This window comes from Coregonus clupeaformis, chromosome 2 (assembly GCF_020615455.1).
Source record: "Coregonus clupeaformis isolate EN_2021a chromosome 2, ASM2061545v1, whole genome shotgun sequence".
In the NCBI taxonomy this organism is placed as follows: domain Eukaryota; kingdom Metazoa; phylum Chordata; class Actinopteri; order Salmoniformes; family Salmonidae; genus Coregonus; species Coregonus clupeaformis.
The window spans coordinates 39,132,239-39,159,161 of NC_059193.1; the positions used below are offsets into that span (position 1 = coordinate 39,132,239).

A 26,923-nucleotide genomic window follows, 5' to 3' on the forward strand; every position below is an offset into this window, starting at 1 on the left:
ATGTATGCACGCTGGATAACAGCGTCTGCTAAATGACTAAAATGTAAATGTAAAAATGTAGTATAGTGTGATTCAGTCATGATACTGGCAGACCAAGATCCTTGTGAGTCATGCTACATTGAATTTAGATATGTAGCTATAGGAGAAAATGGAAAAAAGTTATGAGTGTAGTTCGACAAAGCAAGAAATGTAGATCTTACTACTACTACTACTTGAATATTCACTTGTATCTTCCACCATGCCAATTGTGCACTTTGGATGTTCTTCTGACTTTCTTTCCTCTGGCATTGATGGAATTGTAGTTTTTATATTAATTCAGTTGGCCTATTTTGCGGTCTACCAGTGTGCTTGTTGTCGGCCATTTTGTCTACAGTTGTTCAAATGGGTTCCACATTTGACTAGGAAAATCAAAATGGACTCTCCCACTATTCATGTCTCTATATGTTAATATAATAACAGAAGAAGACATGGACTGTTGGCGGGCATAAACAACTGCACGTGTTTGGAGTTTGATGTTTAATTCAATCAAATGTTAATATTTGTTTGAGCAGCCATCGGATCCTCTGACACACTCATGGGGGTATTTTGCCTGCTGAGTGAGAGTGAGAGTGAGATAATAATAATATGCCATTTAGCAGACGATTTTATCCAAAGCGACTTACAGTCATGCGTGCATACATTTTTGTGTATGGGTGGTCCCGGAGATCGAACCCACTACCCTGGCGTTACAAGCGCCGTGCTCTACCAGCTGAGCTACAGAGGACCACAGAGTGAGTGAGTGAGTGAGTGAGTGAGTGAGTGAGTGAGTGAGTGAGTGAGTGAGTGAGTGAGTGAGTGAGTGAGTGAGTGAGTGAGTGAGTGAGTGAGTGAGTGAGAGAGAGAGAGAGAGAGAGAGAGAGAGAGAGAAGAAAAATACTCCTACCTGTCAGAGAGATATTTCTTCTCTTCCCTTTTTATTTTCCCTCGTCGAGACTGCTTACTAGACTCTCAACTCCTCTCCCTCCCTCTCTCCCCTCTCTCAGGTTGTCAGCACAAACCCTGTTCCTGTTGCTGTCCTGATTCTGACACCTGTCAGCATTTTCATTAGTAGATCAGAGGAGTAGCAAACTCAAAATGTTCCCTGTGTTGAATTTAGGGCATGTTTTGCAGCATAAACATGCAACACTGCTTTACTCTTTCTTGAATTCAACAGGAGAAGGGAAGTGCTTGACTGGCAGGAAGTTGACTTGGGAGATGCGGGTTTTGTGTGTTGTGATATATGGAGAGAGAGAGAGATGGAGAGACTAGGAGAACAGGGAAATGAAGATGCGGGGGGGGTTGGCTCTTGAAATCAATTTGGAGCAGTGAGACCCTGGTGGATCTGTGCTCCACGGAATTCCTGGGCTTCTGCTTCGGGAACACACCCACGGGGCGTGGATGGGATTAATGAGTGGAAAAACCCCTCAGGGGTGAAGGATATGGAATATGTGAGGAATGAGAGAGACTAGTGCCCTGCGACTGCTAATTTAGCTGCCTTGAATCCCTCTGGTGCTAAAGCAAGGAAAAATAGCTTTTCTGACCAACACTTTGCCCTCTAGAGTCATAATCCGAAAACCAAAGACCCCTGGTAAACTAAAATGGCCACCTAATAAAAATACATAAAAAGGCATTGATAATTTTTGCACTTAACTAGAGAATCAGAGAATCTCGAGCCCTTAAAAAATCCATGGCTCATCCGTGTCTGCAAGCAATTAAGTAAGAGCTTCGATAATCAAAGGATATGGGGGTAAAGAAATTGCAGCTTCTGTGTGGCTGTTCGCCTGCTTCTCCCGTGAGACACTATTGGTCCTCTAGAGCCAAAGCTAGCACGTCGTACATTTTTTTGGACAAAATCCCCTTGACGTTCACAGCACGCCTATAAAGATAAAGGTTAATGTTATCAATTTTTCTCCAGCTCCTCTCCCTTCCCTCAACCGTTTATAGCTAGGAGATATCATCCATAGTCACTGCATTGAAAGATACTGTACAAGGGAAAGCATTAAAAGTTTAAGATAACCATTTGACGATATGGGGCCTATATATTTAATGTAATATGATTTTATGATATTTTATAATATTTCCCTAGTGTAATCCATTGGCGGAGTAGATTTCAGACCAAGGTATTCTTAGGAAGAACAGTCTCTTCTTACAATGTTTGGTCTTGTCTTAGTATCACAGCTAGACTCTGGTGATATGGAATAAAGACTTCTCCACTAAGTCAGACTATAGTATAGCTACTGCTGGATGCCAGAGACAAAATGCATAATCGAGTATCACAGCTCAAATCGAGGAGGATAAATAGAAACGCAGGAAATGGACAAACAAGTCGGTAATAGAATCAAAAAGTGCAAAAAGTACTGTACTCCATCTACCCCCCTCCATTCCTTCCTGTTTTCTTGTCTTCGGAAGCAAAACGTAAACACCACAATAAAATCACTTTTGTATCCAGAGCCTGTGTCCTTTGGGGCAATTGCAGTGTGTTATACTGGTTTTTTTTTCTTTTTCTGTAGTACCTGAAGGAGAGGCAAACTGCAGATCTAAGGTATTCCCACCAGAACACATCTAAATGTCGGGGTGTTTTGCGAACATGACTATTTGTTTTGTTCACACAGTTCCCTTTGCCAAATAGGGCTACTGCATGGTCAGTGCCCATTCACTGTCAATTTAGACGGATGTGTCTGAACAAACCATGTTTTCGCTTCTCTCGGAACCACTGTGGCTCTCACATCTATTATGCGTTGCTGCTGCAACTTAGCTATCCTGATCTGCTCCTACAGTGAGGGAAAAAAGTATTTGATCCCCTGCTGATTTTGTACATTTGCCCACTGACAAAGAAATGATCAGTCTATAATTTTTATGGTAGGTTTATTTGAACAGTGAGAGACAGAATAACATGTAAAAAATGTTATAAATTGATTTGCATTTGAATGAGGGAAACAAGTATTTGACTCCCTCTCAATCAGAAAGATTTCTGGCTCCCAGGTGTCTTTTATACAGGTAACGAGCTGAGATTAGGTGCACACTCTTAAAGGGAGTGCTCCTAATCTCAGCTTGTTACCTGTATAAAAGACACCTGTCCACAGAAGCAATCAATCAATCAGATTCCAAACTCTCCACCATGGCCAAGACCAAAGAGCTCTCCAAGGATGTCAGGGACAAGATTGTAGACCTGCACAAGGCTGGAATGGGCTACAAGACCATCGCTAAGCAGCTTGGTGAGAAGGTGACAACAGTTGGTGCGATTATTCGGAAATGGAAGAAACACAAAATAACTGTCAATCTCCCTCTGCCTGGGGCTCCATGCAATATCTCACCTCGTGGAGTTGCAATGATCATGAGAACGGTGAGGAATCAGCCCAGAACTACACGGGAGGATCTTGTCAATGATCTCAAGGCAGCTGGGACCATAGTCACCAAGAAAACAATTGGTAACACACTACGCCGTGAAGGACTGAAATCCTGCAGCGCCCACAAGGTCCCCCTGCTCAAGAAAGCACATATACAGGCCCGTCTGAAGTTTGCCAATGAAGATCTGAATGATTCAGAGGAGAACTGGGTGAAAGTGTTGTGGTCAGATGAGACCAAAATCGAGCTCTTTGCCATCAATCAACTCGCCGTGTTTGGAGGAGGAGGAATGCTGCCTATGACCCCAAGAACACCATCACCACCGTCAAACATGGAGGTGGAAACATTATGATTTGGGGGTGTTTTTCTGCTAAGGGGACAGGACAACTACACCGCATCAAAGGGACGATGGACGGGGCCATGTACGTCAAATGTTGGGTGAGAACCTCCTTCCCTCAGCCAGGGCATTGAAAATGGGTCGTGGATGGGTATTCCAGCATGACAATGACCCAAAACACACGGCCAAGGCAACAAAGGAGTGGTTCAAGAAGAAGCACATTAAGGTCCTGGAGTGGCCTAGCTAGTCTCCAGACCTTAATCCCATAGAAAATCTGTGGAGGGAGCTGAAGGTTTGAGTTGCCAAACGTCAGCCTCGAAACCTTAATGACTTGGAGAAGATCTGCAAAGAGGAGTGGGATAAAATCCCTCCTGATATGTGTGCAAACCTGGTGGTACATGAAAAGTCTGACCTCTGTGATTGCCAACAAGGGTTTTCCCACCAAGTACTAATTCATGTTTTGCAGAGGAGTCAAATACTTATCTCCCTCATTACAATGCAAATCAATTTATAACATTTTTGACATGCATTTTTCTGGATTTTTTTGTTTTTATTCTGTCTCTCACTGTTCAAATAAACCTACCATTAAAATTATAGACTGATCATGTCTTTGTCAGTGGGCATACGTACAAAATCAGCAGGGGATCAAATACTTTTTTCCCTCACTGTATAGGCTGCATCCAAAATGGCACCTTATTCCCCAGTGCACTACTTGGCCGGCAGGTAGCCTAGTGGTTAGAGCATTGGGACAGTAACTAAAATGTCGTTAGTTTGAATCCCCGAGCCGACAAGGAGAAAAAATGTGTTGATGTGCCCTTGGGGTTAAGCAAGGCACTCAAGCCTAATTGCTCCAGGGCCTCCATTGATAATGGCACTCTCCAAGGGCATCTGAGTAATGCAAGAAACACATTTCCATTGAAACAGAACAAATTTAATCATCCACCAAATTATTATTATATTACTTTTGACCAGGGCCCATGGGGACTCTGGTCAAAAGGAGTGCATTATATAGGGAATTGGATGCCATTTGGGACACAGGCATAGTTCAGTAAAAGTATCTTCTCTGCCTTTCGTATTTTTTTAGGGCTGTCACGTTACAAACCACAATTGTCTGACTTGTGCCTCCGTCCCTCAAGTCGATTAGCGTCAACAATTACATAACAGGGATTTCAGCTAGCTAGCTAAGTAAGGGATAATTATTATTTGTTAACGCTAGCGGAGTGGAACTAACCTTCCACAGAGTTGCATTGTTTTCCAGAGAACGCATAGAGCCACAAGTTCATTATCCCTTTCATACCATGGCTATAATTCAACACATTTGCCGCGAGAAATGTATTCAACATCCACTGAAGTAGCTAGCAAGTTTACTAGACAGCGACAGTAGTTGCCTTGGTAACCAAACAAACAGACTTGCTAGTTTAGCTAACCAAACCATCAGTCCTAGCTTTGCTATTATGAAAATATAATTCAACAATGCCAATAATGTTTTCAATTCGACTTTTGCTTTCAAAAGCAGCTCAAATGTAGAACATGTAAGAATTAACTATAGCCATGGAATTCTACCGTGCAAATATATCGTGTGTTATAAGGAAATAATGCACGCTCTAGAATGCCCTTCAAGCCAATCAGAAATGAGTATTCAGCAATAGCTAATATCCTCTTGAAAAAGGTAGGAGGATGCAACAAGGGCCTTGTCTGAGGGGTTGCGGAAGAAGTATAGTGTGGCTGTGCCAATTCTGTCGAGCTTAGCACTGGCCCCATCATACTCTTTAACTGTGTAATTAGAACGCTGAGATGGTAATGAAAGGACAATTCCATTTGGCTATGTTGTTACGTTCATGCATGTGTAAGGGTCTTTTGGTCAATTCATTTAATAATTATGAACAGGCCCTCAATACTGACGAGCCCTCATGCTGCTTTACTGCCACAGACTCCCTTTAAAGACAGGAGAGAAGACAGACATTGTCTGCATGTCAAATGGCACCCTACTTCCTACATAGTGCACTACTTTTGACCAGGGCCCATATGCCCACTATATAGGGGATAGAGTGCCATTTGGGATGCAATTTTAGCAATAAATGAAGCCATTTTGTCCAGTGCTTCTCACTGCTTCTTTTTCAACTGAGGGAGAAAATGGCCTGTAGCAAGACCATATTATAACTAGGTCTGGAGAAGGAGAGGAAGAGCGCAATAACAATAGCGACAAAGATCCAATTGCAAATCCAAATAGATATTTTGTCCTTATCTATCGCTGCTATGGTCAAAGCAAGCAGTGGACAGCTGCCGGCAGTTTTAAATAGCCTCTGTTGTTCTGTTTACCAGCATCATTTATTTGTGTATATACATTCCAGGAGTTAGCATCCATCTCGCTGAAGCAGATATAATTACGGCAAGTGTTAATGAAATAAATGCCTCTCTCTCTCTTTCTTTGTCTCCCTCTATCCCTCTCTGTCTATCCCATTTTCTCCACTAATATTCTTCATGTACATCTTTTCTAATTGTTTCAAATAATGAGTTCGCTAGACCGGTGGACCTGTCAGTATGCATCTTTTGGAGGTGCTGGCATTTTTCGGAGAGGTTTGTGAAATAATTACGGCCAGCTAACCAAATAGGCGGTGAACTCACTAATCATTGTTCATTACTGTCTGACACTGCCAGGGCAGCAGTCCAAGGCCTTTTCAGGCAGCGTTTCTAGGCAGACGCCTCACAGGTCCTCAACTGGCAGCTTAATGAAATAGTACCCGCAAAACACCAGTCTCAACGTCAACAGTGAAGAGGCGACTCCAGGATGCTGACCTTCTAGTCAGAGTTGCAAAGAAAAAGCCATATCTCAGACTGCCCATCTTAATCTTTTATTTTTATTGGCCAGTCTGAGATGTGGCTTTTTCTTTGCAACTCTGCCTAGAAGGTCAGCATCCCGGTGTCACCTCTTCACTGTTGACGTTGAGACTGGTGTTTTGCGGGTACTATTTCATTAAGCTGCCAGTTGAGGACCTGTGAGGCACTCTAATGTATTTTTTCCTCTTGCTCAGTTGTGAAACGGGACCCCCCACTCCTCTTTCTATTCTGGTTAGAGACAGTTTGTGCTGTTCTGTGAAGGGAGTAGTACACAGCGTTGTACGAGATCTTCAGTTTCTTGGCAATTTCTCGCATGGAATAGCCTTCATTTCTCAGAACAAGAATAGACTGACAAGTTTCAGAAGAAAGTTATTTGTTTCTGGCCATTTTGAGCCTGTAATCGAACCCACGATTGCTGATGCTCCAGATACTCAACTAGTCTCAAGAAGGCCAGTTTTATTGATTCTTTAATCAGCACAACAGTTTTCAGCTGTGCTAACATAACTGCAAAAGAGTTTTCTAATGATCAATTAGCCTTTTAAAATGATAAACTTGGATTAGCAAACACAACGTGCCATTGGAACACAGGACTGATGGTTGCTGATAATGGGCCTCTGTATGCCTATGTAGATATTCCATAAAAAATCTGCCGTTTCCAGCTACAATAGCCATTTACAACATTAACAATGTGTACACTGTATTTCTGATCAATTTTATGTTATTAAAAAATTGCTTTTCTTTCGAAAACAATGACATTTCTAAGTGACCCCAAACTTTTGAACGGTAGTGTAATTCAGCTGAGTTCTGTTCATTCTAGGCTTGCTAGCCAGTGAAGTTATTTGTGCATTCTGTTGATGAGCAAACTTGTTTGTTTTCTGCCTCACCCACAAAAAGGACCAAGCCTGGCCTGCTGAGGTGTGACGGACTCCATCCTAGCTGGAGGGGTGCTCTCATCTTCTCTACCAACATAGACAGGGCTCTAACTCCTCTAGCTCCACAATGAGACAGGATGCAGGCCAGGCAGCAGGCTTTTAGCCAGCCTGCCAGTTTAGTGGAGTCTGCCACTAGCACAGTCAGTGTAGTCAGCTCAGCTATCCCAATTGAGACCGTGTCTGTGCCTCGATCTAGGTTGAGCAAAACTAAACATGGTGGTGTTTGCCTTAGCAGTCATACCTATAAAAACAATAAACTAGCTCCCTGGTATACAGAAAATACCCGAGCCCTGAAGCAAGCCTCAATAAAATTGGAACGGAAATGGCGCTTGGAAAGAAAGTACAGAGCAATATCGAAGAGCCCTCACTGCTGCTCGATCATCCTATTTTTCCAACCTAATTGAGGAGAATAAGAACAATCCAAAATGTCTATTTCATACTGTCACAAAGCAAGCTAAAAAGCAGCATTCCCCAAGAGAGGATGCCTTTCACTTCAGCAGTGATGAATTCATGAACTTCTTCGACGAAAAGATAATGATCATTAGAAAGCAAATTACGGACTCCTCTTTGAATCTGCGTATTTCTCCAAAGCTCAGCTGTCCTGAGTCTGCACAAAACTGCCAGGAACTAGGATCAATGGAGACACTCAAGTCTTTTAATCCTATATCTCTTGACACATTCATGAAAATAGTAATGGCCTCTAAACCTTCAAGCTGCATACTGGACCCTATTCCAACTAAACTACTGAAAGAGCTACTTCCTGTGCTTGGCCCTCCTATGTTGAACATAATAAATGGCTCCCTATCCACTGGATGTGTACCAAACTCACTAAAAGTGGCAGTAATAAAGCCTCTCTTGAAAAAGCCAAACCTTGACCCAGAAAATGTAAAGAGTTTGAACACCTTAAATTGGTCTACACGGACAAGTTCTTGCCTGGCGTTACTCTGGACCCTGATCTCTCTTTTGACGACATATCAAGAACATTTCAAGGAAAGCTTTTTTCCATCTTCGTAACATTGTTACGAGTCAGAAACTTTTTGTCCAAAAATGATGCAGAAAAGCTAATCCATGCTTTTGTCACTTCTAGATTAGACTACTGCAATGCTCTACTCTCCGGCTACAAGGATAAAGCACTAAATAAACTTCAGTTAGTGCTAAACACGGCTGCTAGAATCTTGACTAGAACCAAAAAATTTGATCATATTACTCCAGTGCTAGCTTCCTGTTTAGGCTAGGGCTGATTTCAAGGTTTTACTGCTAACCTACAAAGCATTGCATGGGCTTGCTCCTACCTATCTCTCCGATTTGGTCATGCCATACATACCTACACGTACGCTACGGTCACAAGACACAGGCCTCCTTATTGTCCCTACAATTTCTAAGCAAACAACTGGAGGCAGGGCTTTCTCCTATAGAGCTCAATTTCTATGGAATGGTCTGCCTATCCATGTGAGAGACACAGACTCGGTCTCGACCTTTAAGTCTTTACTGAAGGCTCATCTCTTCAGTAGGTCCTATGATTGAGTGTAGTCTGGCCCAGGGGTACGAAGGTGAACGGATAGGCACTGGAGCGACAAACCGCCCTTGCTGTCTCTGCCTGGCCGGTTCCTGTCTCTCCATTGGGATTCTCTGCATCTGACTCTATTACGGGGGCTGAGTTACTGGCTTACTGGTTCTTTCCATGCCGTCCCTAGGAGGGGTGCATCACTTGAGTGTGTTGAGTCACTGACGTGATCTTCCTGTCCGGTTTGTTGCTCCCTCGGGCTTGTGCAGTGGAGGAGATCTTTGTGGGCTATACTCAGCCTTGTCTCAGGGTAGTAGGTTGGTGGTCTGTTGATATCCCTCTGGTGGTGTGGGGGCTGTGCTTTGCAAAGTGGGTGGGGTTATATCCTGCCTGGTTGGCCCTGTCTGGGGGTATCGTCGGACGGGGCCACAGTGTCTCCCGACCCACCCTGTCTCAGCCTCCAGTATCTATGCTGCAATAGTCTATGTGCCGGGAGGCTAGGGCCAGTGTATTATATCTGGTGTTATTCTCCTGTCTTATCCGGTGTCCTGTGTGAATTTAAGTATGCTCCCTCTAATTCTCTCTCTCTCCATCTCTCCCTCCCATCCTGGAGGACCTGAGCCCTAGGACCATGCCTCAGGACTATCTGGCCTGATGACTCCTTGCTGTCCCCAGTCCACCTGGTCGTGCTGCTGCTCCAGTTTCCACTATTCTGCCTGCGGTTATGGAACCCTGACCTGTTCACCGGACGTGCTACCTTGTCCCAGACCTGCTGTTTTCAACTCTCTCTCTCTACCGCACCTGCTATTTCAACCTCTAAATGCCCGGCAATGAAAAGCCAAGTGACATTTACTCCTGATGTACTGACCAGTTGCAACCTCTACAACCACTGTGATTATTATTTGAACCTGCTGGTCATCTATGAACGTTTGAACATCTTGGAGAAAAATCTGGCCTTAATGGCCATGTACTGTTATAATCTCCACCCGGCACAGCCAGAAGAGCCTGGTTCTTCTCTAGGTTTCTTCCTAGGTTTCTGCCTTTCTAGGGAGTTTTTCCTAGCCACCGTGCTTCTACATCTGCATTGCTTGCTGTTTGGGGTTTTAGGCTGGGTTTCTGTAAAGCACTTTGTGACATCTGCTGATGTAAAAAGGGCTTTATAAATACAATTTGATTGATTGATTGATTGATAGCAGTGTCTGTTTGCCTTACGTTAACGTTAGCTAACATTCTCTTGTTACTTTTTCTTCCCATATTGTGTTTGTGTTGCACGATTGGGTTTGGTGTTACTAGTTAAAATTAGAGGCTAAGTTACTCAACTCTTACTGTAAGTACAGTGAGGGAAAAAAGTATTTTATCCCCTGCTGATTTTGTACGTTTGCCCACTGACAAAGACATGATCAGTCTATAATTTTAATGGTAGGTTTATTTGCCAGTGGAGTCTGCATGTCAAAAATGTTATAAATTGATTTGCATTTTAATGAGGGAAATAAGTATTTGACCCCTCTGCAAAACATGACTTAGTACTTGCTGGCAAAACCAGCAAAACTAGACGTTTCTTGTAGTTGGCCACCAGGTTTGCACACATCTCAGGGGGGATTTTGTCCCACTCCTCTTTGCAAATCTTCTCCAAGTCATTAAGGTTTTGAGGCTGTCGTTTGGCAACTCAAACCTTCATCACCCTCCACAGATTTTCTATGGGATTAAGGTCTGGAGACTGGCTATGCCACTCCAGGACCTTAATGTGCTTCTTCTTGAGCCACTCCTTTGTTGCCTTGGCCGTGTGTTTTGGGTCATTGTCATGCTGGAATACCCATCCACGACCCATTTTCAATGCCCTGGCTGAGGGAAGGAGGTTCTCACTCAAGATTTGACGGTACATGGCCCCGTCCATCGTCCCTTTGATGCGGTAAAGTTGTCCTGTCCCCTTAGCAGAAAAACACCCCCAAAGCATCATGTTTCCACCTCCATGTTTGACGGTGGGGATGGTGTTCTTGGGGTCATAGGCAGCATTCCTCCTCCTCCAAACACGGCGAGTTGAGTTGATGCCAAAGAGCTCCATTTTTGTCTCATCTGACCACAACACTTTCACCCAGTTCTCCTCTGAATCATTCAGATGTTCATTGGCAAACTTCAGACGGGCCTGTATATGTGCTTTTTTGAGCAGGGGGACCTGGCGGGCGCTGCAGGATTTCAGGCATTCACGGCGTAGTGTGTTACCAATTGTTTTCTTGGTGACTATGGACCCAGCTGCCTTGAGATCATTGACAAGATCCTCCCGTGTAGTTCTGGGCTGATTCCTCACCGTTCTCATGATCATTGCAACTCCACGAGGTGTTGTCACCTTCTCACCAAGCTGCTTGGCGATGGTCTTGTAGCCCATTCCAGCCTTGTGTAGGTCTACAATCTTGTCCCTGACATCCTTGGAGAGCTCTTTGGTCTTGGCCATGGTGGAGAGTTTGGAATCTGATTGATTGATTGCTTCTGTGGACAGGTGTCTTTTATACAGGTAACAAGCTGAGATTAGAAGCACTCCCTTTAAGAGTGTGCTCCTAATCTCAGCTCGTTAGCTGTATAAAAGACACCTGGGAGCCAGAAATCTTTCTGATTGAGAGGGGGTCAAATACTTATTTCCCTCATTAAAATGCAAATCAATTTATAACATTTATGACATTTATATTTTTTGGTTGTTATTCTGTCTCTCACTGTTCAAATAAACCTACCATTAAAATTATAGACTGATCTTTTTTTTGTCAGTGGGCAAATGTACAAAATCAGCAGGGGATCAAATACTTTTTTCCCTCACTGTAACTGAACATGCCAAAAAAAAGCAAAACTGATAACAAAACTATTGCACATTAATAAAGGTGATTGTGGCTTCAGCGACTTGAACCAGCACTGAAATTTGAGCAGTGAGGTTAATTTCTCCCCGCTTGTCTCTGCTTGTTCCAGCTTGAGGACATGTCACCCTGACAACCTGTTGGGAACCTCCCAGCCACCAGGATAATCACCATATCCCAGGATTTTATTAAGAAGTGTGCATCACAATCTTAGATAGAACTAGATTCACCCATGTTATTGTTTATCATGCAGATTTGTCAAGACATTGTAACTTATGAAGCTCATTCTAAAATACAGATGTCATTTTCTGTCCCAGGGTACTGGGACAAGTCTCAATTTAGACCACAATTAGTTTAAATTAGGTGTTAGTAAAGGGTTGGAACAAAAACTTGTAAACTCCTGTCCTGTGTATAAAGAAACCTGTGGCGGTCATGACTAAATTTGCCCTCGTACTGAACAAGTTTACAGTATGAATGTTGGAGGTTAATCTCCTTGAGATAATATAATTATAATAATAATAATAATATGCCATTAAGCAGACGCTTTTATCCAAAGCGACTTACAGTCATGTGTGCATACATTTTTACGTATGGGTGGTCCCGGGGATCGAACCCACTGCCCTGGCGTTACAAGCGCCATGCTCTACCAATTGAGCTACAGAGGACCCTCATTTGGGAATTACTTGTTTTGTGCAATGGACTGTGTTTCAAGGACTCATGCACAGATACAGGAAAATCTATAAAAAATGTAACATTTATTCAAAATGACAAGTGTTGATGTCCCCACATGTTTCTGGTTTTGAGGCTGGTGCCTGTTTTTCAGCTGTCTAATCCCCTGCAAGGAGAGAGAAAGGCATCAATACTACCAATGCTGTATTCATTTAATTGAATATATAGTGGGGAGAACAAGTATTTGATACACTGCCGATTTTGCAGGTTTTCCTACTTACAAAGCATGTAGAGGTCTGTAATTTTTATCATAGGTACGCTTCAACTGTGAGAAACGGAATCTAAAACAAAAATCCAGAAAATCACATTGTATGATTTTTAAGTAATTCATTTGCATTTTATTGCATGACATAAGTATTTGATACATCAGAAAAGCAGAACTTAATATTTGGTACAGAAACCTTTGTTTGCAATTACAGAGATCATACGTTTCCTGTAGGTCTTGACCAGGTTTGCACACACTGCAGCAGGGATTTTGGCCCACTCCTCCATACAGACCTTTTTATTTTTTATTTTATTTCACCTTTATTTAACCAGGTAAGCCAGTTGAGAACAGGTTCTCATTTACAACTGCGACCTGGCCAAGATAAAGCAAAGCAGTGCAATAAAAACAACACAGAGTTACAAATGGGGTAAAAAACATAAAGTCAAAAATACAACAGAAAATATATATACAGTGTGTGCAAATGTAGCAAGTTATGGAGGTAAGGCAATAAATAGCCTTCTCCAGATCCTTCAGGTTTCGGGGCTGTCGCTGAGCAATACGGACTTTCAGCTCCCTCCAAAGATTTTCTATTGGGTTCAGGTCTGAAGACTGGCTAGGCCACTCCAGGACCTTGAGATGCTTCTTACGGAGCCACTCCTTAGTTGCCCTGGCTGTGTGTTTCGGGTCGTTGTCATGCTGGAAGACCCAGCCACGACCCATCTTCAATGCTCTTACTGAGGGAAGGAGGTTGTTGGCCAAGATCTCGCGATACATGGCCCCATCCATCCTCCCCCTCAATACGGTGCAGTCGTCCTGTCCCCTTTGCAGAAAAGCATCCCCAAAGAATGATGTGTCCACCTCCATGCTTCACGGTTGGGATGGTGTTCTTGGGGTTGTACTCATCCTTCTTCTTCCTCCAAACACGGCTAGTGGAGTTTAGACCAAAAATATATATTTTTGTCTCATCAGACCACATGACCTTCTCCCATTCCTCCTCTGGATCATCCAGATGGTCATTGGCAAACTTCAGACGGGCCTGGACATGCGCTGGCTTGAACAGGGGGACCTTGCGTGCGCTGCAGGATTTTAATCCATGACGGCGTAGTGTGTTACTAATGGTTTTCTTTGAGACTGTGGTCCCAGCTCTCTTCAGGTCATTGACCAGGTCCTGCTGTGTAGTTCTGGGCTGATCCCTCACCTTCCTCATAATCATTGATGCCCCACGAGGTGAGATCTTGCATGGATGATTGACCGTCATCTTGAACTTCTTCCATTTTCTAATAATTGCGCCAACAGTTGTTGCCTTCTCACCAAGCTGCTTGCCTATTGTCCTGTAGCCCATCCCAGCCTTGTACAGGTCTACAATTTTATCCCTGATGTCCTTACACAGCTCTCTGGTCTTGGCCATTGTGGAGAGGTTGGAGTCTGTTTGATTGAGTGTGTGGACAGGTGTCTTTTATACAGGTAACAAGTTCAAACAGGTGCAGTTAATACAGGTAATGAGTGGAGAACAGGAGGGCTTCTTAAAGAAAAACTAACAGGTCTGTGAGAGCCGGAATTCTTACTGGTTGGTAGGTGATCAAATACTTATGTCGTGCAATAAAATGCAAATTATTTACTTAAAAATCATACAATGTGATTTTCTGGATTTTTGTTTTAGATTCCGTCTCTCACAGTTGAAGTGTACCTATGATAAAAATTACAGACCTCTATATGCTTTGTAAGTAGGAAAACCTGCAAAATCGGCAGTGTATCAAATCCTTGTTCTCCCCACTGTATATTCCTGTTTGATATGCATTTCTATAATTATATTGGACATGTTATCCTTTATCACATGCCAGTATTTTTATCCAATGCATTTAGCTTACATTAGGATGAAGTAGCTTAGGCATTCTTATCTAGTCCGATTGCATCATATCACCTTTCAATATTAGTCATCAACAAATATCAAACCATGTTATCCTGAACATCAGTGTCATTTAATAATATTGAATAGTTGTATGAAATATCACAATCTAAGTCCACTCATTGCAAAAACAGCAGCTCTAATGCTATATTAGCTTCACAGTGAAACACCACTATTTTGGCTATTAATCATTCTTAAACAGTAAGTAAAAAAGCTTATTTAGCTATCTCGAAAAATAATGTATCCTGTATCATGCATGTAAGCTTACCTGTCATGTCCACAACGGAGCTGCAGACCAAGCAATATGTGAGAGGAGGATCCTATACTGTAGGATAATTATTCTAGTCGGTGTCAACTTCATTCATGAACAGGTACTGAGGAGATCGATTCTGTTACTTGTGTTATTCGTGTCGATATTTCCATTTTGGGATAGTTGTTCACTGAATTGCTAGCACTAGTTGCTCACACTGCTACAGTGGCTACAACGTAAACAAATGTCTTGGGCTCGGTGAAATGCGACTGCGTTGTCACGTGATGCTGCCTTCGAATCGCATCTCAAATGGCAGTTACCTACTGGAAAAGTGCTAACTTAAGGTAGGTGCCTTTGGAGGCAGGTAGGCAGCAGGCAGCTGCCTTTGGATTGGGACACAGCTAGCCTCCCCATGCAGCTAGCATGCAGATACACACATACACACGCATGCAAACATGAACTCACACACGCACACACTCCCTGCCCTGGCACATTCTGTTAACCCCCCCACCCCCAACCAACCAGTCATCACAACATCACAAGCCATATTCGATTTCAACACCAGCCACTGAGCCATATCCACTTCAATCCACATGACTTTACAGCAGTGTCCCCTCCCAGATGAAAAAGGAAGTAGAAGAGACTGAACTTGCCTATTCTCCTATCATGCTGTCTCTTTCCCCTACCCATAATGTCTTGGGGTAAAATGACTGGCTAATTAGCACAATTCAACATCCGTGCGTGAGTCCACGTGTTCCCGAGCTAACAACTTCCTAATTTGCTCCGCAGCTCATTCCCCACGATGGAGAATGTTCCCGTGGAAAAAAAGGAAGCGAGAAAAAAATCTAACTCCCTCATAAATAATATGGGTTAAATTGTGATTCTTCCTTTTTCCTCATATCTCAGTCCTTCATTCATTAGACTCTCTTTTTTGGAGCAAGGCTAAGAGGAGTGAGCAGGGAGCATTAAAATTGAAGACTCAGAAAATGTACACATTTAGCTAGAGAGGTTCACTAGGGGTGTTTTGAGAAAATGGAGGGAAAGATCACTGAGGGTTAGCATAAGGTGTGTGTGTTTGTTGGGGGTAAGGTTAGGGTTACGGCTAAGAATGTGCCTAACATTGGACACTACACAATTTTTCCTCTATAGCAGAAGCCAATGACCAAGGAGTAGGCTAATTCAAACCAAACAAAGACAGACTGTGAAGTGAAGCCTCCTGGGTAATATGCAGATGTAGTTTTCCTTATTGACCAATGGAGTTGTTTGATTGTTTCAAGTTGCTAAGATGAAAGGCCTAGTCATCGAGACTGAACAAGGCAAATCACTAGCTTCCTGTCTCTTCAGAAAATAAAATTATTTTAACTGGAGTAGGAGGCGAGCCAGTGAAATGGCTGCCGTTCATTTTGAGTTCACACACTGAATCCCCTGCTCTGTGCTCTCCCAAGTCTGAGCACCTGTGTGTGTTTCCTATGAGCTGGATAAACACCCCCAGGTGCATACAATGGTAGCACACAGGTCTGTGCCAGTTTCTATCCACCTAATTCTCTATCTCTCTCATTCTCGTTCTCTCACTCTCTCATTCTCCATAATTTTTGTGTTTTCTCTCTCTCTATCTCCGTCTACAGGCATATCTTTAATTCTCTTTCAATTCAATTCAATTTAATTCAATTTCTTCACAGGTCTGTGCCAGTTCTACCCACTAACCTTTTCTCAAACACACACCCTCTCTTTCTCTCTCCCCTCCCTCTCACACTCATTCCCTCTCCCTCCCTCACCCTCCCTTTCTTCTTCATATTAGCTCCCCCTCTCCACTACTCTAAAACCGTGGAACCAGGAAACACTAACTGGCTTGCAGTAGTGAAGAACGAACATGACCCCCTCCACTTCCCCTGCCAGGGAATCGGATGTCTTTTTAAACGTTGGAAGTCGGCAAAGAAACATCAACATTAATTCCTCCTCTAAATGATCCTGCTGAATAATGTATGAGAGCGGTTACAACGCGATATGTAGATTTCAACCCACCTTTGTCAGCCACTCAAGCGCATCAGAAGTTGGCCGCCACCGAATACTGCCAGACAGACATGGATAGGCCTACTATCAGTCAATAATGTTACCAGAGCCTCATATAAAAGGCAAGCCTTGGCTGGGAGGGATCCTTCTACATTAGCAGCCTTAGCAGAGTTAGCACCCGGACTTCAAAGGGAAAGTACTAAGGTGTTATTCACACTAAACAGATCTGAGGGGCCTTATCTGTGAGTGGTCATAATGCTACCGCTAAATGTGTTCTGCTTGGTGTAAACACATAGGAATGGAATTAATACACACACAGACACACACGCACACACACAGGTCTGAGGCCTTAAGTAGGAGTGGGTATAATGGACCGCTAAAGGTGCTCTGGTTGGAGGTGGAAACAGCAACACACAAGCTTCTTTTTACATACACAAGCTTTTACCAAGTATCTGATGGGGTAATTCAAATTCTAACACTAAGGGATGAATGATGAGTGTAACACACAGCTTTCCACACACCTTCTCTCCTACCTTGGTCAGGCAGCTGGCAGACGTTGGGGGGTATGGTCATATTGAGCACGTCGTTGACAGCCGTGTCTATGTAGTGGCCTCTCTGGACGTCGTGCTCACTGTCCGTCTGGTCGCTCTCCTCATGCCCGCTGTCCTTCAGACTATTGCCCTCCAGGTCCTTGAATGTTGATGTGCTAGAGAGGGAAATGGGATGAGAAGTGTATGTTGATTTACTGTCACATCGACTTCTATCAGATTCTCTCTCCTCTCTCCTTCATCACCTCTCTCCCTCGATCCATCTCTCTCTCCTGTATCTGTCTCTTTTTCCCTCTTTCTTTCTTAGTTATTTTTAGTCATTTAGCAGACGCTCATATCCAGAGCGACTTACAGGAGCAATTAGGGTTAAGTGCCTTGCTTAAGGGCACATCGACAGATTTTTCACCTAGTCGGCTCGGGGATTAGAACCAGCGACCTTTCGGTTACTGGCACAACGCTCTTACCCACTAAGCTACCTGCCGCCCATGACATCTATGTGTCTCTCTATATCCTTCTCTCTCACACATTTCTCACGGCCCTCAGAATCTTGAGACAAGGAGAGAGATGATGGGAATCTTCAGGAGGACTCTTCTTAACTCTGGCCTCAGCTGTCTAGAAGGACACTACTTCACAGCGTTCCACATTTTATTTCTGGAGGGAACAGAACCTTGCTACTTCTGCAGTAATCTGAGGGTTGTGGTGATGGTGGAGGCACAGATTAACTCTGTTGGGGCTTTTTGGGATTAAGAGGCCATTTTTTAACTCTGCTGAAAAAAGGGACAGTGTGGATGCCGATGCACTGACTTCAAGGGCATCACTAGTGGGAACCGTTGTGGCTTTAAAGACCCAGTCCGGATATTTACAGCCATTTTTTATAATTTAAATTGATATAATTATATACCACTGATTCATTAACAATATCACTTGTAAATGCCTCATGAGCCCAGTCCCTCAGCTTCATAGCAAACCAAGTGTCGGGCCTGCCGTTGTGTTGTTTTTCAAATAACGGAGTGGGGCTTAAAAACGGCATGCAATTACACTCTACTGTTCAACAATCAGACGATAATCAAGCATTCCAGGAAGGAAAGGGATATAGAAAATGCTATGAGCATGTACGTATGTGCACAGATTGGGGCTTAAAGTCTATACAGGCAGGCAATCAACAGCTTCATAGTGTATGCATGATTTCCGTTCATTTGATTGCCACCCCACTGGAACAAATTGTGCTATACAAACAAGACTGCTATTGAGGGAGGAGGCGAATGTATACATCAAGAACCTCACGTAGGAGAAAAGAGGAGAAGAGAAGAAATATAAGAGAAGGAAAGAGAAGGAAAGAGAAAAGACAAAAAGAAAAGAAACAGTAGCAGCAACAGTTCCCAGGTTTCCTTTGAGAGGCCTGCCTGGGAAAGGGAGAGAGAGAGGTACTGCAGTGACGGTAATGCTGGCTTTACCTCTCTCTGATGTTATCAGAGTAATTGCACCTGTCCCAGACCACAGGCCCACAGGCTCCTGGGGGATAGCTTTGTAGTGTTCTGCAGAGGCCCCTCACTTAAATGTGCTTTGTTTACATAAACATAGGGACTTTTTGGGGAGGAAAATTGCCATAATGGCTTTTCAAAAAGCCGGGGACGGCCTCAAACAAAGGGAGGTTCGAATGTTCCGTAGCTGCAGGTAAAAAGGGGGAAATTATAGCCCTGGCTGCAAAAAACTAACAAATCGCTGCAGGGCGTTATTAGGGTTGTCTACACTACCCCGCCGGAACCACGAACTCCCCTAATATCCTGCTTCGGGTGGACTCAGGAATGCCCCATTAGTCCCATACCTCACAAAGATAACCTTTGTGCTCTGCTCAATGTTCTCAAAATGGCCGACTCAAATTAACTAAATTATTGGTACTTTGGTAATAGCATTGAGCTGCGAACCTCTTGCAATATTGAAATCACGTTCCCAGCCAAAATTGTATTAGATTTTTTAAATCTTATGTATCATGATGTGTAAGTTGTTTTACGAGCAGTGTTTTAGCAGGAGTTTTTCATACTGCTCAATGTGCATGATTTCTATTATGGGAATGGATGGAATTATTGATGATAATGTTAAAATATGTGCTTTGAAGATACAGACTTGAAAAATGTACCTAATATACAGTGAGTATGTTTGCCCACTGACAAAGACATGATCAGTCTATAATTTTTATGGTAGGTTTATTTGAACAGTGAGAGACAGAATAACAACACAAAAATCCAGAAAAACGCATGTCAAAAATGTTATAAATTGATTTGCATTTTAATGAGGGAAATAAGTATTTGACCCCTCTGCAAAACATGACTTAGTACTTGGTGGCAAAACACTTGTTGGCAATCACAGAGGTCAGACGTTTCTTGTAGTTGGCCACCAGGTTTGCACACATCTCAGGAGGAATTTTGTCCCACTCCTCTTTGCAGATCTTCTCCAAGTCATTAAGGTTTCGAGGCTGACGTTTGGCAACTCAAACCTTCAGCTTCCTCCACAGATTTTCTAAGGGATTAAGGTCTGGAGACTGGCTAGGCCACTCCAGGACCTTAATGTGCTTCTTCTTGAGCCACTCCTTTGTTGCCTTGGCCGTGTGTTTTGGGTCATTGTCATGCTGGAATACCCATCCACGACCCATTTTCAATGCCCTGGCTGAGGGAAGGAGGTTCTCACCCAAGATTTGACGGTACATGGCCCCGTCCATCGTCACCTTTGATGCGGTGAAGTTGTCCTGTCCCCTTAGCAGAAAAACACCCCCAAAGCATAATGTTTCCACCTCCATGTTTCATAGGCAGCATTCCTCCTCCTCCAAACATGGCGAGTTGAGTTGATGCCAAAGACCTTGATTTTGGTCTCATCTGACCACAACACTTTCACCCAGTTCTCCTCTGAATCATTCAGATGTTCATTGGCAAACTTCAGATGGGCCTGTATATGTGCTTTCTTGAGCAGGGGGACCTTGCGGGCGCTGCAGGATTTCAGTCCTTCATGGCGTAGTGTATTACTAATTGTTTTCTTGGTGACTATGGTCCCAGCTGCCTTGAGATCATTGACAAGATCCTCCCGTGTAGTTCTGGGCTGATTCCTCACAGTTCTCATGATCATTGCAGGGAGATTGACAGTTATTTTGTGTTTCTTCCATTTGTGAATAATCGCACCAACTGTTGTCACCTTCTCACCAAGCTGCTTGGCGATGGTCTTGTAGCCCATTCCAGCCTTGTGTAGGTCTACAATCTTGTCCCTGACATCCTTGGAGAGCTCTTTGGTCTTGGCCATGGTGGAGAGTTTGGAATCTGATTGATTGATTACTTCTGTGGACAGGTGTCTTTTATACAGGTAACAAGCTGAGATTAGGAGCACTCCCTTTAAGAGTATGCTCCTAATCTCAGCTCGTTCCCTGTATAAAAGACACCTGGGAGCCAGAAATCTTTCTGATTGAGAGGGGGTCAAATACTTATTTCCCTCATTAAAATGCAAATCAATTTCTAACATTTGTGACCCATGGGGCGGCGCACAATTGGCCCAGCGTCGTCCAGGGTAGGGGAGGGAATGGCCGGCAGGGGATGTAGCTCAGTTGGTAGAGCATGGCGTTTGCAACGCCAGGGTTGTGGGTTCGATAAAATAATGTATGTGCTAACTGTAAGTCGCTCTGGATAAGAGCGTCTGCTAAATGACTAAAATGTAAATGTAAATGTGTCATGCGTTTTCCTGGATTTTTTTGTTGTTATTCTGTCTCTCACTGTTCAAGTAAACCTACCATAAAAATTATAGACTAATCATTTCTTTGTCAGTGGGCAAACGTACAAAATCAGCAGGGGATCAAATACTTTTTTCCCCTCACTGTAGTAGTGAGGGATCATTTTAGAGTCGAATTCCAAATTAGATTCTTGATTGTATGAATTTGTATCGAATACACAGAACAAACACTGACTTTCACAACATGCGCACACATGCATTTGCAGCCCATAGCATCAGACAATTACGGATCACAATGGGTGATAGCGGAAACAATCAAATTGCCTAATCAAGACATACCTTTTGATAAGGTGTGCTCGGCTGTTCACATAGCTGGAGTCGATATAATTATCCGTCTGTGACAGAAGATTGGGGGGGGAGGAAAGGAGAGAAAAAAAACAGAAGAGATGCATTTAATTTCGTAGGGAACCAGTTAATGTGACACCAGTAATTGCATTTCAATAGAAAGGTTATTTTACACAAAGTGAGCGAGCCTCAGCTTTCAAATGTGGTAGTCATTCTCTTTCATATCACCTACACGGAGAGAGAGAGAAAGAGAGAGAGGGCCGGCTAGGAGCTGAGAGAACTGAGGAGAGTGCTGCAGTGAGCAGAGACTCTCCTCCTCCATCCCTCCCTCCATCAGACCCCAGTCATCAAAATGGGATCATTAGGGACGACAGTGCATCATGCAGAGAGAAGGAAAAAAAGTTTCCCTTTTTCTCCTCTCCAAATCTCTCTCTTTTCTCCTCAACCTTTTGAGTAGATCGGAATCTATAAATATTAAATAAATACAAGTGAAGAAGGAGAAGAAGGAGAAGAAGAAATTAAGAGCGTACCAGGGGGAATCTTAATTTTTTGCAATTGCAGATGAAAAGCACAGAGGAATCTGCATACGATGGATCTCTGACCCACATAGTTCAAAGGCATTGTGCACCAATCTGGGAGAGGGGAGTTATGACAGGGGAGAGAGGGGACATTGAGACGTCCCCTTGTGTCTGGTGAGCATCTACTCAGTCAAAGGCATAATGTATTCAACGTAAAAAATAACATCCCCCAACATTTATAGAAAGACTGTTATAGTAAGTTAGAGAGGAGTGTGAGAGGGGAGAGAGGGGACATTGAACAGGTAGTCCCTTGTGCCTGGCCAACATCCACTCACGTCCAGATAACATGTCAAGAGGGTATAAAAGGCACTCTCAAAGGACTTCCCCTGCCTGCCCATGAAAAACTCTGTGATCCGACCCTTTCAACATACTTTGATGCAGGTGTTTTCCTGTGGGAAGAGGGAGAAAAGGACATCACTCCTCTTAAATTCCACTCTCATAAACTCATGATATGCTAGCCCGGATAAGGGATAGAGGGACGGTCAATGGCTCACATCCGGTGAGGAAGTGTTACCTCTCAAACTTCCTGACAAAAGAGTCACCCCTATGATAAGAGAGGTTAATGCAGGCGGCGGCACAAACTCACTGATTATCAAATGAGGGACAATTTTTTCAGTCCTGCTGTTCAGGGGAGTGGGGAGCCGTGTGCGACGGTGAGGCGTTTGGATAAAACATTTCACTCGTGCTACGCTTTCACCTTGTTAGCTGGTAATAGGGTTGGCTTTTCTGTTAAGTGAAACCTTTCCCGAATCCTCACCCTACTTAGTCCAACCTGTGTAGGTTGAGGCAGAAACCACAATGCAAAAGGGAGAGAGAGAGAGAGAGAGAGAGAGAGAGGGGGGGGGACATCCCCCCACCCCTTATTAAAAAGGCAAGAGAGTGTGAGAGAGAGAGGGGAAAGAGAGAAGGGGGAGTGAGAGAGAGGCAGAAGACAGGAATGTAGATGCAACACTAGCCCTGTGTTCTTGGATGTTGGATGTGGCCTTAAATGGCACTACACAACAGCAAGGCTGACAGCCTGGTCTCAGAACAAAATGCATTATATTTTACACAGATCCGTGCCAGTCAAATTAGCATGATATGTTACTTTACATTAAGTTACATTATTTGACCCGTTTAGTATGATATACAGTATTACATTTTACTGCTTTAGTATGATATGTTACATTTGGTATGTTTACATAACACAGTAGGTTACTTAGAGCAAAAATGAAAGGAGGGTGGTTGGTCGCGAACGTCTAGCAACCGAAAGGTTGTGTGTTTGAATCTCATCACAGACAACTTTAGCATTGTAGCTAATTAGCAACTTTCCAACAACTTACTACTTTTTAGCTACTTTGCAACTACTTAGCATGTTAGCTAACCTTTCCCCTAATCTTAATCCTTTGATATAACTCCTAACCTTAACCCCTGACCTACTAAAGCAGTCGAACGCAGCATTTCATACTAAAGTAGTCGTACGTAGCATATCATACTAAATGGGTGACCGGGCTACCTAAAGCAGTCAAAAGTAAAAGGGCTACTTATTACATCGGTAGGGCTATATAATGTAACCTAATGTAAAGTAACATATCATACTAAATGGAGTGGCATGGATTTTGGTAAAATATTATAAGTTCTGCGCTGAGATCAGGTTGATGTGGATCACAGCGGCCTTCCAGAGTCGTGTTTACCTCTGGCAAATAGCATCCGTGACTGCAAATAGCACCCTGTGGTCTTTGAAACAATGGAACAAATAAAATAACATTTTAAAACAGTGAAATGCTTACTTACGGGTACTTTTTCAACAATGCAGAGTTAAAGGCAGGTTTAAAGTGACTGGGCAACAGTATAGATAATAGACAGTAGCAGCAGAGGGTAGCCATTTGATTAGCTATTTAGCAGTCTTGTTTAGCTCTCTTATGGCTTTGGGGTAGAAGCTGTTCAGGGTCCTGTTGGTTCCAGAATTGGTGCACTGGTACCGCTTGCTGTGCAGTAGCAGAGAGAACAGTCAATGGCTTGGGTGGCTGGAGACTTTGATAATTTATTGGGCCTTCCTTGCCTGGTATAGAGTCCTGGATGACAAGGAACTCGGGCCCAGCGATGTACTGGGCCGTACTCACCACCCTCTGTAGCGCCTTGCGGTCGGGTGCCTTCCAGTTGCTGTACCAAGCGGTGATGCAGCCAGTCAAGGTTCTCAATGGTGTAGCTGTAGAACATTTTGAGGATCTGAGAGCCCATGCCAAATCTTTTCAGCCTCCTGAGGGAGAAGAGGCTCTGTCGTGCCCTCTTCACAACTGTGTGGGTGTGTGTGGACCATGTTGTTAATTCCTTGGTGATGTGGACACCAAGTAACTTGAAGCTCTCGACCTACTCCACTACAGCCCCATGGATGTGGATTGGGGCGTGCTCGCCACTCCGTTTCTTGTAGTCCATGATCAGCTCCTTTGTCTTGCTGACATTGAGGGAGATGTTGTTGTCCTGGCACCACACTGCCAGGTCTCTGACCTCCTCCCTATAGGCTGCCTCAACTTCGTCGGTGATCAGTCCTACCACTGTTGTGTCATCAAGCAAACTTGATGATGGTGTTGGAGTCTTGCACACACGCAGTCATGGGTGAACAGGGAGTACAGGAGGGGTCTAAGCACACACCCCTGAGGGGCCACTGCGTTGATGGACAGCGGATGTGTTGTTGCCTACGCTCACCGCCTGGAGGCGGCCCATCAGGAAGTCCAGGATTCAGGACTTCCTGATGGGTCCAGGCCTTCCTGATGGGCTGCCCCCAGGCGGTGAGAGTAGGCAACAACATATTCGCTATGCTGACCATCAACACGGGGGGCCCTCAGGGGTGTGTGCTTGCAGCTTATTAATGCTAGGGAAATGCATGTCTGTGTTTGTTTTATTCTTTAGTAGCCCTGCCAACGACAAACACAATGTGATAAAAAAATAATCATAATGGCATCGGCGCTAACATTGTTCTCGGAGGAACTCGCAAGCCGAAACGCACATGCTTTGGCAATGTACTGTACTGTAGATTACAGAAGTAGTAATTATTGTTGAAATGCAGTATCTCGTTTCCCCACCGCTGTAAGTCACATACGAAATTGTTGTTGAAATATCATGTTCCCCCCAAAAACCTACACACTAGCTATGCTACAATGGTTAAATGTACATTTTTTTGACATATCACAATGAGACCAATGTAAATCAGAGAGAGTGGTTGAAATATCTGTCTCTGTCCAGTAGACTAGGCCTGCCAAAATACCTCATTCACCGACCAAATAAGGCCATTGTTTGTCTTCTCACCTCCACACTGGCTAATTACATCCGCGACAAGATAATATTGTAATTAGCGACGACGGCGGGGCAGGCGGCCTCCTGATTGGAATTTGTGAGATGACGATGCAATCTGGACGCACTGAAGGTTAGCGGTTAGCAGTGGCGGGCCGCTTTTTCCCCCTCCGTCTAATTAAACCTTAACTCGTTGTTATCAAGGAGATCATTTGTAAAAAGCTATTGTAATTTACATTTTATTAGACACTCTTAACTCATTTGCAATTATTGTTGATAGTCATATTTGGTTGGATATGTATGCAATGTACGTAGACATGTAAATATACAGTTGATGTCGGAAGTTTACATACACCTTAGCCATATTCATTTAAACTCAGTTTTTCACAATTCCAGACATTTAATCCTAGTAACAATTACCTGTCATAGGTCAGTTAGGATCACCACTTTATTTTAAGAATGCTGAAATGAATGATTTATTTCAGCTTTTATTTATTTCATCACATTCCCAGTGGGTCAGAAGTTTACATACACTCAATTAGTATTTGGTAGCATTGCCTTTAAATTGATTCACTTGGGTCAAACGTTTCGGGTAGCCTTCACAAGCTTCCCACAATAAATGGGTGAATTTTGGCCCATTCCTCCTGACAGAGCTGGTGTAACTGAGTCAGGTTTGTAGGCCTCCTTGCTCGCACACGCTTTTTCAGTTCTGCCCACAAATGTTCTATAGGATTGAGGTCAGGGCTTTGTGATGGCCACTCTGACTTTGTTGTCCTTAAGCCATTTTGCCACAACTTTGGAAGTATGCTTGGGGTCAATGTCCATTTGGAAGACCCATTTACAACCAAGCTTTAACTTCCTGACTGATGTCTTGAGATGTTGCTTCAATATATCTACATAATATTCCTTCCTCATGATGCCATCTATTTTGTGAAGTGCACCAGTCCCTCCTGCAGCAAAGCACCCCCACAGCATGATGCTGCCACCCCCGTGCTTCACGGTTGGCATGGTGTTCTTCGGCTTGCAAGCATACCCCCTTTTTCTTCCAAACATAACGATGGTCATTATGGCCAAACAGTTCTATTTTTGTTTCATCAGACCAGAGGACATTTCTCCCAAAATTACGATCTTTGTGCAGTTGCAAACCATAGTCTGACTTTTTTATGGCGGTTTTGGAGCAGTGGCTTCGTCCTTGCTGAGCGGCCTTTCAGATTATGTCGATTTAGGACTCGTTTTAATGTGGATATAGATACTTTTGTACCTGTTTCCTCCAGTATCTTCACAAGGTCCTTTGCTGTTGTTCTGGGATTGATTTGCACTTTTCGCACCAAAGTACGTTCATCTCTAGGAGACAGAACGCGGCCCCTTCCTGAACGGTATGACGGCTGCGTGGTCCCATGGTGTTTATACTTGCATACTATTGTTTGTACAGATGAACGTGGTACCTTCAGGCGTTTGGAAATTGCTCCTAAGGATGAACCAGACTTATGCAGGTCTACACATTTTTTTCTGAGGTCTTGGCTGATTTCTTTTGATTTTCCCATGATGTCAAGCAAAGAG

General features: G+C 43.6%; 1 protein-coding gene across 6 annotated transcripts in view; it reads right to left on the reverse strand.

Annotated features, from left to right (window-relative positions):
* Positions 1–26,923, reverse strand: part of LOC121534990 (protocadherin-19) — an 82,247-nt gene that overhangs the window by 19,773 nt on the left and 35,551 nt on the right. For 3 of the 6 annotated variants that reach the window (XM_041841679.2, XM_041841663.2, XM_041841645.2), the window contains exons 3-4: positions 21,510–21,565; positions 17,448–17,620 (exon numbers count right to left, since the gene is read on the reverse strand). In XM_041841679.2, the coding sequence (XP_041697613.1) occupies positions 17,448–17,620; positions 21,510–21,565 (229 nt within the window). Of the gene's footprint in view, positions 1–17,435; positions 17,621–21,509; positions 21,566–26,923 lie in introns of all 6 variants that reach the window. The other 3 variants (XM_041841654.2, XM_041841673.2, XM_041841641.2) reach the window with 1 other exon arrangement.